The sequence below is a fragment of the Lottia gigantea genome, assembly GCF_000327385.1.
Source record: "Lottia gigantea unplaced genomic scaffold LOTGIsca_63, whole genome shotgun sequence".
NCBI classification, from domain to species: domain Eukaryota; kingdom Metazoa; phylum Mollusca; class Gastropoda; family Lottiidae; genus Lottia; species Lottia gigantea.
The window spans coordinates 1,003,297-1,019,831 of NW_008710145.1; the positions used below are offsets into that span (position 1 = coordinate 1,003,297).

The 16,535-nt window shown below is 31.5% G+C and overlaps 2 protein-coding genes across 2 annotated transcripts; one reads left to right on the plus strand and one right to left on the minus strand.

The window, feature by feature from the left end:
* Positions 1 to 3,775: 3,775 nt before the first annotated feature.
* Positions 3,776 to 7,642, plus strand: LOTGIDRAFT_128909 (hypothetical protein; the record flags this gene model as incomplete). Its single annotated transcript, XM_009064532.1, has 7 exons — positions 3,776 to 3,922; positions 4,262 to 4,359; positions 4,800 to 4,935; positions 5,268 to 5,391; positions 5,876 to 6,099; positions 6,514 to 6,742; positions 7,023 to 7,642. Coding segments are annotated over 7 exons (1,578 nt in total), but the record flags the coding sequence as incomplete, so codon positions are not given.
* Positions 7,643 to 8,423: 781 nt separating this feature from the next.
* Positions 8,424 to 15,688, minus strand: LOTGIDRAFT_235346 (hypothetical protein; the record flags this gene model as incomplete). Its single annotated transcript, XM_009064533.1, has 12 exons — positions 8,424 to 9,735; positions 10,195 to 10,336; positions 10,947 to 11,092; positions 11,335 to 11,496; positions 11,678 to 11,900; positions 12,102 to 12,209; positions 12,744 to 13,547; positions 14,206 to 14,290; positions 14,410 to 14,522; positions 14,770 to 15,031; positions 15,328 to 15,503; positions 15,672 to 15,688. 12 exons carry the CDS (start codon positions 15,686 to 15,688, stop codon positions 9,622 to 9,624), a joined length of 2,352 nt encoding a protein of 783 aa, XP_009062781.1. The 3' UTR covers positions 8,424 to 9,621.
* Positions 15,689 to 16,535: the final 847 nt, after the last annotated feature.

The window sequence follows — 16,535 nt, forward strand, 5'->3', positions numbered from 1 at the left end:
CTTTAATATCAATTCATTATAACTAGTGACAATGACTGACAAAATAAAATAGTGACTGACAAAATAAGATAAGTACTAACGTAGCTTGATTTATTACTAAAAGTCATTGAAACAACATAAGAATATGGCCCACATTGTGTTCCATAGAATGTTTCTGATGACATGGAATCCGCTAGTTGATCATGTGACTTCATTCGTTGGACTACATTCTAGCAGAAGACGCTTGGAATTCCGATTACAGCATGGGATTGTAAGGAAATTCGGTGTATAAGGAAATTCGGCGGATAAAAAATTGTGACGTTTGGTAGTAACTGAAATCCGCCATTTTGTATTTGTCAAAGTATACATTAATACATTTGACCTTACTTGAAACTACTGGATTCATTCTACTAGCTGATATTGTAGAGATAACCCATGTTTATCAAAACAAGCTAATGCAGAGGTTGAGCCATGTAAATTATTACTCATTTCCGGAGATTCACGAAAAAAAAATAACATAGAACGAAATTAGGTTACTTTACTGTATTATAAAACAAATTATTAAATTATTAATTATCGCCAGGTATCGATACACAACGTCCTCATACGACACGTGTAGTGAATCGTGATACATTGATTCACCAGCACTAGAAGACAGTAGACATTTCGGATTAATCATCCATTCACATAGAGGTAATAATACCGAACTCAATGTTCATTCATTGAATTGACATTGACACTGACTGAGATTTTCCACTGCCTGCTCTTGCTCGATGAAAATTATGCCTATTGAAACGTCAAATCTTGAAAGAGTGAAAAATTGGATGGCTAAAAAGCACACATAGGAACGTGCAACACGCGAAAACTTAAAAAAAAAGAATATGTAATTACAATTTCTAAAGAACTTGCATCCCATGGAGGCCGCCATATTGAAATTGCCCTTAAAAACTACCCATGATTCATTTTAAAACACCTTTCCATCACTTCCGGTAGTGTGTGAAGGACGATGCAACTTTGGGTTTGCGTTGAATGATATTACCGGCAAATTTACATTTAACATGTTTAAAGCATCTTCTTCAAGGGTTTCGATTGGATTTCGGGTACGAGGTTCTCTTATGAATAATAAGTCATAATTGCTCTAGACAGTCAAAAAAATGTCGCAGAATTGCATCTGTATCTCTTTTCTATAGAACTTAGAAGTTAAAAGTATAGCCCGAAATTGTCGGTGTATATTCCCATATTCCAATAAGGAGTAGTTTGCATGCATTGAAATATGAACTCATTAGTCATTAAACTGAGCATTATTTGTAATAATGCGATATTCATTTCAAATTTTAATGTTCAAGGAAAAAGTAAGATACAATCATTGAAATTATCATATGATATTTTAGGTTGTGGAAAATGGAAAGATTTACTTCCGAAGGTACTCTTCTTCATCTGAAGCAGGGGCTGGGAAGTCAACATCATCAGCTAAACCTTCATCTACCCCACCAACTCCACCTCCTTTGAACCCACCACCTCCTCCTCCTAAAAAAGGACAGTAAGTATCTAGTACCGTATAATGTCAAGCTGTAAAAATCTTCATGTTTCTGTGATCAATTACTTCTTCATTTGACAGACACTTAGTGACTTGAATGACTGTGGATTGATTGGGAAATGTTTGCAAAGAACACTTTCAGTTGCACCATACACACAGTTTTAAGAAGCTGACATTTATCTATCATGTCATGGATATGGTGCTGAATATCTGTGTACCGGTACAAAATTTTTCTCATGTTTACCTAAATAATTCTAACAAAAATCTGGAAACATGTATGCTACTTCAAGAATAATCCAGTAACTGCCATTTGAAAAAAATTCATCGGTAATTGTGTTTGACTTGCATACTTTTATTTATTCTACATACTTTTATTTATTAGTACTGGTAAAATTATAAGTTTTTTGGGGATAAGTATTGTTGGTGGTACTGTGGGCTATGCCTGGTATGATAAAGAATTTAGTCAGATGTTACAAGATAATACAGGTTTACCTATAGAAGATTATATGAAATCATTCAGAGAGATGACTATCAAAGAACCACCAAAGTAAGCCTTATAATCATTTTTTCTACATAATGGTCAATAATTAACCCCTGGCCACAAATGAACCCAAAATAAAACTATGAAATTGCATTCATACTGATTGAAAAATGAGATCATTTAAGTAGTGAAATATTACTCTGCCTTGAAATGTTGATTAAATTGTAATTTTGATATCCCTATTCCTAACTAGAACTGAGATTCCGTCAAAGTACCGTCCTATAACACCAGTGGCACCTGACACAAAGCCAGTTACAGAGGAGAAGAAAAAAGAGGTAAAGGTTCTTGCGTAAACAGAAATTTTTCAGTTAAATGGAACGTCTGGCGTGGATTTTTGAAAATGATCTTGACATAAAAACTTGAACAGAGCTTCATGTCTTTCATAATTTAGAATTTTATACTGTTCAAATAAAAAGGTCAGTTAGCAATGTAAATAACTTTATTGTACCTTGAAGTTTGTAATGTTGACAACAAAACGGAAGGCAATTATATACAGAAAGTGAGAGAATGCACCGATTAACATAGTGTATTGTGAATTATCTATAAAAAAAAACAGAAATTTTGAAATAGTCATTGAACCTATTGAAATCTATTACATTTGTTGACAGTTCTTCAGAACTATAAATTCGTATTTTATTGGCCCTTTGGGAGATTTTTTTTATGAAGCTGGTACACACTTCCCTTTTTATTATTTAATGATCTTGTGATTTTAGGCCATTCCACATGTTACTATTCCCACTGCTAGAGATGAAGAAGCTAGGAGGAAAGGTATGTAGGTTTACAATATGAAATGTCTCAACAAATGATACATGAATATTGTCGATTTTTGAAGTTTTTCAATATTTTTTAAGACAATTGGAATATCAGCCTCAAATGGTACTGTTAGTCTTAGAATGTATTTGCATTGATAAATATGAAGTTTTTGTAAGTTCACATTGAAAAAGAAACATATCTCTCCTAGAAAATTCAACTTAATTCCTCTTCAAACACAAATTTTGAAGACATAATGTGTTCTTATGTTATATTTTTATCAATGCAAAGTCCTATTAAGACTAAAAGTAGTATTTTGTGGTTGATTTTCCAATTTTCATAAAAATAATGGACAAAATTTCACAAAACTTTTTTACTATGCTCAGACTTGTCATAGTGTGGACAAATGTTAGAAGCAGTGTAGACACTGCTTAATTTCCAAGGTAACTTTTATATATGGCCTGATTACAGGCAGCAATTGGTATTGACTCCATTTCAATAGTTTACTTTTATTATAGAAAAGGCTGAAAAGGAAAAGAAAGAGAAAGAAAAAGAATTGAAAGAGAAGGAGAAAGAAAAGAAAGAAAAAGCAAAGATGGAAAAACAGAGAGAAAAGGAAAAAGCAGAACAGAAAATGAAAAAAAAGACAGAGGATGATAGCGCTTCAAATGCAGGTAAATTAATCAAAAAGCTTGATGGAAGGGTTAAATAATAGGTTTTAGTATTAAGTGGTAGAATGATAATGAAACAGATTCCATTAACTAAGGGACTAGAAATGTAATTAGTAAAATTTTCAACCATTAAAAGCTCATAAAATCATTATCACATGCAATTCATTTCTTTTATTATGTATCAGACCAATACCTTTAATTGGGTTGATTTAACAATCATATTTCAGATGAAAGAGCTTCATTTTTCAAATACAATTTACAATATGTAAATAACATTCTATCATTGCTATGTGACTAATTTCAGCTCTAGAAGTGATGGTGGAAAATCTAGTGGACACCAATAGTAAATTAACTAAAGCAGTAATAGAAGCACAAAATAAAGTCATAGATTTAACTAAAAAACATACCGAGGCTTTAAAAAAAGCCATGAATGATACCTCTCAGGTAATCTTTAATCAAAATGTAGTTATTGAATGAATATGAACTCTACTATAACCTTTGGGAATTTAGCTTCGGGTGTCATTAATGAATTTTATTTGTACTGAAACTTGGAATTTATGATTGAGACATTTACAACTAGTTCCTCTCAATTTTATAATAGAAACGATCAAGTCTCAAATAGACAGAATTACGATATTGACATGGGTGTAAATTCCACTAGAATTTTTGAGCTGCAATGGTGAAATATCTAGTCTAAAAGTATGCCTGTAATTGTGTCCCGCTAAGCTTGCTATATTCTTAGAATAAAGAAGTCAATAAATTTGGTTTGATATTTGGCTCTAGATATTAAATAAAGATAAACAGTGGGAAGAAGTGGCTGATATTTATAGTTTACGTGAGGAGGCTGTGAAAGAGGCTCAGAAACTAAAAGATAGTGCTATGTAAGTACCTGGTATTGTTTTGGAAATGTAGCATGGAACACCATTTCGTTACTTTAAGGCTGGGGCACCATCCTTGTTACTTTGAGACTGGAACACCATTCTTGTTGCTTTGAGACTGGAACACCATTCTCGTTACTTTAAGGCTGGAGCCCCATCCTCGTTACTTTGAGACTGGAACACCATTCTCGTTACTTTGAGACTGGAACACCATTCTTAATACTTTGAGACTGGAACAATATTCTCGTTACTTTGAGACTGGAACACCATTCTTGTTACTTTGAGACTGGAACAATATTCTTTTTACTTAAAGACTGGAACACCATTCTTGTTACTTTGAGACTGGAGCACCATTCTTGTTACTTTGAGACTGGAACACCATTCTCATTACTTAAAGACTGGAACACCATTCTTGTTACTTCTGCATATTTTATTTTTGACAGTGATAATTTGACCAAGTTACAGAAAGCGGTTGAAGAAGGTAAACAAGATCCAGTCACTAAGAAAAATCAAATTTTAAAAACTAGTCAAGAAAAGTGGAATAAATTAACCCATGAAATTGATGATATTACTGCACAGGTAGGTTATTTTATCTACTTTCAATCTTATTTAAAAATGATATTTATCCATTTTTATACTTTTATCAACTTAAATTTATTATAAGACTATAACAAGATTTTGAAGCTGATATCCTACTTTAGATAAAAAAAATAATCATTGAAATTTGAACTAGCAACATATGTGCAAAGGTAGTAGAGAGTATTTTAATATGAGAAAAAGGTTTTGCTTTGAGGATTTTTTATTCAAATATTGTTCATTAAGTTAGTTCATTACAGGTTCTTTATATTTCAAAGGCTAGTTATGTTATTGGCAGTATAACATTCCAGTCCATTGTGTTTATCAATTTATAGGTGGAGAAAGCAGCTTCTGAATCTCGTGTTGTGTCAAAATACAAAGATTTAGTAGAAAAAGGTAGAAAACAATTCCAGAAAGAATTAGAGAGTATAATGCCTGATGTTAAATTAGGTGAAAAAGGTTGGTATTGAAGTTACATATTTGATAAAGATTTCTATCCAACTTTTTGCTGAAGTTTAAGCGATTGAAGACATTCGGGGAAGTCATGGAAATAAGTTGGACGGGACCTTCATTGTCCCATTTGAATGATAAGAGGCTGTCATCCTCTTTGGACTGCATTAGTGTCAATGGAAAACAAAAGTTAAAAATCTGAAGGTATCTATTCTATCTATGCCATGATTGATCCTCAAACCCAGGTTGATTATTGGCTGAAAATAAGATTTCAACCCTATCAAGATTAAATGTGCTGTCATAACATTGTACAATATAGAAATGTTTTGAATGGTTAATAACATGCAAAAGGCATTTGTCACTGATAAATTTTTTTCAGCCTTGAACTTGGGTATATGATATAATACATGAATTGACCTCTTGAGATATACCTTAATTTCTTAAATTAATCTTTTTACAAATATTTGACTTGTATAATATTTATCTATTACAGGAAAGAAATTAACAGAAGATGAGTTAAATTCTATGATTGCCCATGCACATCGTCGCATAGAACAGCTACAGAAACAGCTAGCAGAACAACTGGCTGTAGAATCCCAGAAAATAGAAAAAGCTCTAGAATTTCAGCGTAATGAAGATGAAAAGTTGATTCAGAATAGAGTTAATGTTGAACGTCAGAGATTACGTGAACAGTTTAAATTAGAAAAAGAAAGATGGGTATGTATGTTGTTTTATTTGGTTTTCCTATAAACATTTCAAACAGAATCTATAATATTGATACCATTGAACTTCAGTATCAAAGAAACATCATAAACTATGTGGATTCTCTGCATGAAATCTAAGTTGACAAACCGAGTCACAGAATAGATTTAGGTAGGTAATCATGTCCCTTTGCTAAGAAATATTGATGTAGAGATCAAAGTTTTTGAGTTTTAGTTTGAAAGGTATTAGCCTACATCAGATTTCCATAACAGCATAAAGATAACATATTTTGTTACCTTAATATTAAATATTACTTTCCACTTGTCAAATGTGAGTAGTGTTCAAAAATACTAAAGTGTGAAAAGATTGAACTTAAAGCTAAATAGTGATAGTAATGGATAGTTAAAAAGAGATCTTACATTATTTCAGAATGATGATAGTAAAGTTGAATTTGAACAAGAATTACGTCATCATTTAGCCAGACAAGCTGCAGCTCATAGTGATCATTTAAAAGATGTTTTAAGAAATCAAGAAGCTGACTTATCCCAATATTTTGAGCGTGAAATGCATACCAGATTGATAGAAGAAAGACAATCATTTCAAACTGAAGTTGCTGGTTGGATAGCTAGGTTACAGGGTATTGAAGCAGCTGTTGATGGTAAATACTGTTAATTTTGATATGGTTATATATAATAAATGAAACTGTGCAGGCTGTGCTTTGAATAAAATTATTGAACTTATTTACATGGGTAGTTTACAACTTTTCTCCCACCAAATGAACTTTGCTTAGACTTTTTGCTGATTTTTAAGCCATTTATCGAATTAATACCTTCTCTGAGTTTGAACTGAAATTGACTGTTGTATCAGAGTTCATTTTGGGTTTGGAATATAATAGTGGATACATATTTTGTTTTAAATATTGCTTGTATCTATTACAGCCCGAGCAGAGAATGAAAGAACAGCGCGTACAGCCCAAGAGTTATGGTTAGCCTGTATTGCTATGAATGGAATCATTAGATTAGGTAAAGAGGATGGTATAACAATGGAGGATAAATTACAACCATTAGCTTCACAAGCTACAGCTATTACAGAAGCAGCTGGCAATCATCCTTTTATCCAGGCTGTCTTAAAAACAGTGCCTGAAGAAGCATTAACTAGAGGAGTATATACAGAAGATAGTTTAAAACAAAGATTTCCCAAAGTGAAAAAAGTTTGTAAGAGGGTGGCCATGATTGATGAAAATGGTGGAACATTGTTTCGATATTTCTTATCTTATGTTCAATCTTTCTTTATATTTAATTCAGTTTATGCTACAAGTATAGACGATACAGTAGATATTAGTGATTTAGATACATTTACTATTCTAGCCCATACAGACTATTATTTAGAGAAGGGTGATCTATTACAAGCCTTAAGATTTATGAATCAGCTACAAGGTGAACCTAGGAAAGTTGCTGCCGATTGGATTAAAGAAGCTAAATTATTATTAGAAACACAGCAAGCTGCATTTGCATTGACATCATTTGCTTCTGCTAGTGGATTAGGAACAATATTTTAAAGATGAATAAATATATATGGTGTAATTTGGGTTAAAGGTGTTTTACCTTACAATGTCTTGATAGTTTGTGCATAGAAACATGTAATCTGAGAGGCTTTTTCATCTTTTTCTATGACTGAACATGACAACCATGTACATTTATAAATCTAACAATCAATTGGTTGAAACTTTTTTTTAGCAAATATATAGTGAATGAGAAATAAGAGTAGAATGCTTCTTTGAGACACATGACTATGACTTAAACTATTGGATTATTGTAAATAATTGCCTTATGATAAATAGTGCTATTGATAGTGATTTAAAGGCTAAACTAAAGAGAATCAAGTTTTATATGAAATGAGATATGCAGATTGCTTTTTGTCAAATATAGGATACAATCAAGACAAGTGTAGTTATGCATATCTTTCTATTTGGCGAAAATAATTGATGATGTAGAGCTATAAACAGTTGTCATTCCTAACTTCCAGCCTTTTACCTACCATGTGATATAAATAGTTTCTCAATCTGTATAATTGCAAGCAAGAATGATAATTTGTACAGTAATTGGTTGCTGTGAATAGAACTTGTAATTATGTTGTTTTGAATTGTAAATTATATTCTATTTCTTTCTCTGCTTTTTATTTCACTTCAACTCTCATCTTTGAAGGCATTTTCTTAAGGTGCTCACTTCCAAATAATTAGAAGACTAAATCCCTTTAGTAGCTCTTAATTTCAAGACATAAACCAACTGCTGGGACCTATTACAACAAAAGAGAAAACTGTTTGAGGAAGATAAATATGAAGTTTGTACAAATTAAGATCCATATAAGAAAATATACAAGTACATAACATAACAAAAATACAAGACAAGTTAAAATAAATACAATATATAAATCTATCACAGAATCTGAACATAAACACAAAATATAACACCAAATTAGAATGATTAAAGAAATATAACCTGTCCTATTCTTATTTCAATTCATCAATTAGAAAACCTATTAAATTCCAATTCACTACAACCTAAAAATTTCAAAAAGCTACAATGTATTTTAAAACTCTAGGCCTAAAACTAAAAATTATGTCAAATGGCAATATCAAACCTTGAACGGTATTATTTCGAACCATAATCAATATGATTTTGAAGTAGGTTAAGTGACCATATATGAATTGCTGAACTACTTTCAGTAATTAGTGAGGTAGACAAATTAGTAAAAAAGTCACGTTTCATTAAAATCTTATGGTAAGAGTATGTGCCGATTTACTTGATATATATTTTGAAATATATAGATATTACATGTACTCTAAAACAGAGTTAAACCTGAATGTCATCGTGGAAAAACTCTGAAAATCAAACTAATGATAAAAAGCAAATGAAGTTCATAAATAATTCATGTCATTTTGCAGCATAAAGATACTATGGTCATTCATGAAAACGCTTGCAAATTAAGGTAATAATTTGAACAAGTCATGGATTCACCAACATAAAAATCTGAATAAAATTCTATCTTGTACAGTGTCCATATGACAATATGAATCAAACAATGATGAAAATATGTGTCTTGGATATAACAGGTGTATAAAAATAATTATTGATGGACGGATGTATATACAATATTATACTTAAAAGGTGAGATCTCCAGTGAATAACACATTCAAGTTCATATGATTAACAAAATTAGACATTGCCGACCTTGTTATAAAAGGGCAGTGATCACTCTCAGTTGAAATTAATGATCACTTGCTAAAATTACTGGCAGACTCAACCACTGTCACTAATATTAACAACAAGGACTTATTGGTTTGTCAAAATTTCTCATTGATTGATTGATTAAAGACAAAAAATTAAACCTATGCAATATCTGAGTCAACTAATCACTTTATGATACTTACAAACATTTGAAAAGTATCAACTACTCTAATTTACATCATTTTAAACAGGCTGACTATGTGTAATAGTTAAAAGCACTTAAAGGATATTCTAAATCATTATTCAAAGATTATCTACCAAAAGGAATGGTTCTATTGGCAGGACTCCAAGCTGGACGGAATTCACTTTCATTAGATAAACTTTGATGTCTTTTATATTCTCTTTCTTTTCTTTCCCGTTTTTCCTGAAAATATAGGCATTGTTTTTAAATCATATTGATACCTTGAATTCTAAGCAAAGTAATATTGTATCAGACTCAATATCCAAAATTATGAATACCTTTCATTGTAATCTATATACCTTCAACTATAGCTTATTAATCTTATTGTTGATTAATGATCCTTATAAACCATTAGGTTCTTTTTATAAATCTCACCACAACACTTCCCAATTATTTGATATTGTTATGTAATGTCTTGATCTGTGTCTGTATTATGAAATAAGTTACGATTCTCTCTGTTTGAATCTGGTCATCTGATTTAACTAAATGCCTCCACATTTGTAAAATAAACTGATCCAGAGTTACCAGTTATATCATTAGTGTTAGTATATATTAACATTTAACAAGGAAATTAGCACAACAATTTTACTAGGCTTGATTATGTTAAATAGGCCTGAATAAAACTGTAAATATGTAGCCTACCTTTTCTTCCAGCCAAATTTCATATTCTTCTCTGGCTGCTTCTTCTTTAGCTGCTCTTTTCTTTTCTTCTTCATAAAGATCAGGTTGACTTCTCTTTTCTTCTTTTATCTTCTTCTTTATCACCACTTCTTTTCTATCTTTCCTGTAGATAAAATGAACCAGATAATACATCTCATTGCCTTTTGTGAAGATCAAAACCCATGGGAATGTATACAAATAGAAATTGTGTCAGCTTTTTTAATTTTTATCACTCAACGAAAAAAAACTTAAGAATTAGTGCTGAGTATTGCTAACCAAGATTTGATACATATTACAACAAAAGATATACAATACGCCTCATATCACGATAAAAGATATAAAATAAATGTGCTTTGCAATATGGGGTCATAGACAAAAGTACTTGTACCAGTTTATCTTCAAATTTTCATGAATATCAGTATCTATTATCAACAGCTTATTGCTTCATCTTTACATTCACGATTTGAATTTCATCTTTCAATTTCTACTGCATTTGGATGTTAAGTTATATGTGTATGTCATATATTTGTCTGGTATGCCAAGTATTGTAAGGCATCGACACACGACTAGTATTAGTTTTAATTCAATGATTTATCATTAATAAAAACCTGGCACAGTATTCTTGAAATGATGTTAGTGCCTAGAAACAATCTTAGAAGTTAGGACATTAACCTATCCTATTTTATATATTATGTAGTATCCTAACAAAACTCAAATAGTATCACAATACCTACCATGTTCTAAATGCTGAACTAGCAGATTTTGATCGCTCCTGTTTTTTTTCTTGTTCTTGTCTAATTTTTTTCTGTTCATCTCTTTGTTTTTTAGTCAATTGATGTTTAATAACATGATCTTTAGTTTCTTTCCAAGCTTCGTAACTCTACAAAATAGAGTAACATTTTTATTATTTGACATTTTTTGACATATTCAATATCATTTATTCGTAATCAAAGGAATATATGCAATTTTGAAGATTTACATATTAGTATTAAATATTTAGTGACAAGGACTTGCACTGTAGGAAACTACAAGACAAGATATCATTCCGATGATAGATGACAAATTAACATCTACTTTCAGCAGAAGCTGATATCCCAGACTAGGTAGAATATCTAATATTACTTTTATAGCATCAATCTTCTTTTCCTGCTTTTCATGTTCTTTTTCTGCCATTTTCTTTGTTTCTTTCATCTTATCTTTCTGTTGTTTCTTTAATTCTTCTGTCTTCTTTTCATTCCAAGCATTGAATGAAGACATAGCCTCTAACTTCTTTTCTTTTTTTTCCTAAAACATATATCTTAATTATTAAAAGGAGTCGAGCATTTTAGTAGAAATGAAAAAGTTTCCTTTCGTCTTCCTTATAGATAAATTAAGTTTAGCTTTGTTTTTCTACTTGGATTACAATTTGGGAGGAGCAATATGTGACAACAGAAATATAATTATGATAAAAAAGACATATTGTAACCTGTTCCTTCTTCTCCTGTTCTTCTTTTTCCTTCCTTTTCTTTTCAGAAATTTCTTGCTTAGCTTTTTTATTGCGTTCTTCTTTCCACTGGTTGAATACAGCTTCTCTCATTGATTTAGTATCATTGATATCATAGACAACAGTTGATTTATTTTCACCTGCAGGTGTAGAGTATCGAGGTTTAGGTTTATGTTGATCTAATGTTGCTTTTTTATTCTGGGTACTGAAATATTTTTAATAAAACATTGACAGATGTAAGTAATTCAGAGCTTTGAAACCTTTGTAGGCAAAAGACATCAAATTAATATATATTGTCTAATAATTCATTTTTTGAATTCCACAACCTTAACATAGCTAAATATGTTTGTCATTCAATTCACATTAATATCCATTATAATTTTTTTTCATCAAAATATCAACCTACTTTGTCTTTTTATCAGGATCTATATATTGCATGGCATTCTGAGCATCAGCTATATTATCAATAATTTCATCACTTTCTTTATGTTCACTGGTTTGATTCTTTGAGGACCTGAAAATGTGACATTCAAAATTTAATGCAGACAGGGCAGATATCAGACAAGCCTAGAACGGACAGAACCAGGGTGACTGCACCACATGATAACCTGTTTTTGTGTACCTTACTTACATCTCAGGAACCTCCTTCTGATAGTTACGTTAGGTCACAAGGTTAGTCGAGAGACTGTCCAGGTAGCTTTGAAGTCAAGGAATTATATGGATTTGCAGCGATTTTGACAGGCCGATTTTTATTCTCGTCACTTTTTGTGACTCTGATGCCATAACCGGAAGCTATACATTTTGTTGCGCTGGTTTCATTGACTTATCAATCTGTTTAATATTTACTATTTGAAACCAATCATGTATATAGGTTTTTTTTTCTTATTTTCTTGGGTGTTTTCAAACCTTGGTAAAGATTCTTTTGGCCTTCAGTTTATATTAAAACTCTATTTTTTCAGTTTATGTAATGATATAAATATCGCAAGATTTATGGGTTAATCAAATATTAATTATAAAAACAATGCCTTATTTGATGTATTCTACTTACTTTCTTGGCTTTGTTTCTGGCTGTATGCGAAGATTTTCATTTGGTGGATTCGGATCAACTTCATATTCTTCACAAATAGAACTAGCATCTGCTTCTCTCTCTTTATTACGCTTTACAGAAGATCTGCGTTTCGGACGTATCTCATCAGACCTTGGCATGTAACCTTCCATTTCTTCAGTAAATGAATCATTAGATTTCTCTTTTCTATAAGAACTACGATATTTATTATCATTAACTGCTGTATCACCACCAGCCATCAATTCCATTAAGGATGGTGTCCTTCTTTCTGGTTGTCTTTCTTCAGGAGGAGATTTACGCCCATCATATTTCGATCTTCTTTCATCTACTGGAGTTTTCCTCCCAGCAGCCTTTCTGTCGTCTGTAGGTGTTTTTCTACCTTCCGCAAAAGGACGTCTTTTATCTGTTGGTGTTTTTCTGTCTTCTACAGGAGTTTTTCTACCTGTTGGAGTTTTCCTTCCATCAATTGATGCTTTCCTATCCATGGATGACTTTCTTCCATCAGGTGTTTTTCTACCATCAGGTGTCTTCCTGCCACTGACAGGCGTCTTGTTACCTGATCTTTGTAACTCAAACGATTTCTGGCGATCTAAGTCTTTGGACTGGCGTCGTTTTGGTTTAGGTGATGGCAGTTTTCCTTCATCTTCCTCATCATCATCTAAAGTAATTCTTTTGGATCCAAATAAATCCATGGTAGGGGTTGCTCGCTTCTTTTTGGTTTCTTCTGAATCAGTTCTTCTAGGTCTGGGTGATGGCTTTCCAGTAGGACTTTCCAATGGTTCTAATCTGAAAACAAATGCTGGACAGTCAAAAAAAATATTTTGTAAATACGACTATAAGTAAAGCCATTACTTTAAACCTACACTGCAATAACTCTTCTCAAACCCAGCCAGAAGAATTTGTGTATTCACAATTCATCAGTCTTACCTACTATCTTAATAACACTGGAATGAAACCTCCAACTTTTGAAGATATCATAGCATCAATTTGCACCTTTCCAAATTTCAATCAGATGTCTGTGGTTCCTGAAAGTGTTTGATGATGTCAGTAATCGCAAAATATGCTTCATCACATAAGACACTTCGCAATTAGTGACACCATCAAACATTTAGTTTTAGAAATGAGACCACAGACATCAGATTAAAAAATGAAATGAAATAAATGGAGTTTTACTTGACCTCAGACTGAAAATTGGAATTGTGCAAATTGATGCTATCATTGTCCCAAATACACATACAAATTTAGAAAATTTAAATAACTTGAAGTCTGAAACCATAATCAAAATCCTGTTTTAATAGTTTTAGGCTTTGAATCAGGTTTGAGAGTTCATCACAATGGAAAATGAAATAATAATAATTTTCTGGACAAGAAGACAATGGGAAAAAATCTTTAGATTACATGATGATACAGTTACCAATAGCACATTGATATACAAAAAGATTACCTTGGAGATCTTTCAAATTGACTTTTTCTAAATGATTCATCACGCTCCTTACTAGAATCTCGAGACAGTCGTCCCCTTGACAAATCTATAATGAGAAAAGGATGTCAGATTTATTACTGTATTAATACTTTTAGTACCTTTAAAACTAGATCTTATTTAAAATACACAATCAATCTATCATAGAACTGAAAATAAAACTCTAACCTGAAGGCTCTCTGCTGAGGAAATCTGGGGATGGAGCCTTGTTTTTGTAAGATGGTGGCTGCCATTCTGTTCCTCTCTTATTGGAGATATCTTCTAAAAGTGGACTCTTTCTGCTGTAAATGTAAAATCATATTATTAAACTAGCTTAAACCTGGCAACACTTGACATAGGAGAAAATCAAGGAAATATCACTCAAAATAGACAAAAATCTCAAGCAATGAGGGTTAATTTGATCATATTTGATATGAAGATCATACAGCATTTAAACTTCTGCTAATAGAAATTGCAGAGAAATATCCCTTAGATTGCACACGGAAAGGTTGTATCAAAGTCCATGACATTTTGTTTTTTTGTTCATACCTTAAAAATGGACTCTTTCTATCTTCCTTTCGAGGAGAGGGTTTATCATATAAAATATCTTCTGCTGTTAAACCACCTTTATGATCTTCAGGACTTCTATCTAAAGTGGTTTGTTTCTTTAAAAACTTGGATCGACCACTATCTTTATCATTCATAGTATTGAACAATGAATCACGATCTTGAAATTTTAACGTTGCTCCTAAATCTGGTGCTTGTCTGCGTTTTGCTGAGTTTGGTCGATTTCTGGACTTTGATGTATAGCCTAACGAAAATAAGCAGATAAGACACTGAAATACGCTTAAAGAATTATAATTTATAAATCCTAGTACTGTTGTGCAAATTGTGGATAAATAGAAAAAATTATATTGTCAAAGATATATTATTTTTTGGGGGGTAATCTAGTTCAGTGTTGGAACAATATATCTGGTTCAAATGTGGATGCAAGTTTTTTTACTAACTTGAAATTACACACAAAAAAATTAGTCTTTCGCTTGCAGTTCACATTTAGTGTAAGTTGTCATAAAAAGTTGGAGATGAAATAAAATAAATGAAACTTACCCAATTCTCCAACATAATCATCATTTTCTGAATCAGACTCATCACTTGTAATATCGGTTGTTAAATTTTTTCTTCTTCTATCTGCTAACTTTGATGTTAATTCAGATTGAAAATTATTAGTTGATTGTCGCGCATGTCTTGGTCTAATCATAGGTGAATCAACTTCATCCATTTTCCTAAAAATAAAATCATTTTGTTGGTGTCAGATTATGCAGTATTATATTTTTACCTATGTGAAGCAGTTAAATCTCAAAAGTGCTACTTATTCACATCAAAATTCTCTATGAGACATATATGTCCTTCAATGTATTTACCAATTAAAATTGGCTTCCATGTAAACATACCATAATACCAAAGACATGTTGGGCATTATTTCATGTACAAGGCCAGAATTGTAATGTGTACATTTTGTTCATATGATGCTTTATGCTTGTTCAGAACTAAACAGAGGCCTCAGTTATTAAATTTTAATCCCACTTGATTTAAATTATTCAAAGAGATCTGGGCAGTGTGTAATGTATTAAGTACATGTAGTTTCAATTCAATATTTCAATGTGATAACAAAAAATAGCATTTCCGAAGTCGCATAATTTTATCTCCTTCGGTCAAAATTACTAGGCTATATAGTAAATTTGACCCAAGGAGATAATTGTGTATATTTGCAACAAAATTCATATTATTACATTGATATATTATCAATTATATTAGACATAAAATCTACTATCTTTCTCATTAATCTATTATTATTATTAGCCTGTAGTAGATGATTATGAAATAGTATGATGATGATGGCTGAACTGCTGAAAAAGCTAAAGAAGTTTTTGGAAACGTGACATGAGTCAGTAGTTAAAACATACATATTATCAGAAACTCCAGGAAACCAACTAAAAATATAAATCTTTACCTTGTTTTCTATGAATTCACAAAAATAAGAACTAAAACATGTTCAATCGATTTTTCTGATGTTTACACGTAACTGGGCAGGTGGCTACAATAAAATTCGCCATAATTTGACCCGACATATTAAACGAAATTACAATTATTTAATTTGTTGTTGTTTTTCTTTAATTCATTTTAAAAAAAACTTACTTGAAATTAAAGTTCGGTTAATGAAAATTGATAAAAATAACCGTCAAGACTACTTTGAAGCGTCTTCGGGATTTCGTTTTCAAACTTCCTTTAACATTCAATTGTACGATACCCATACA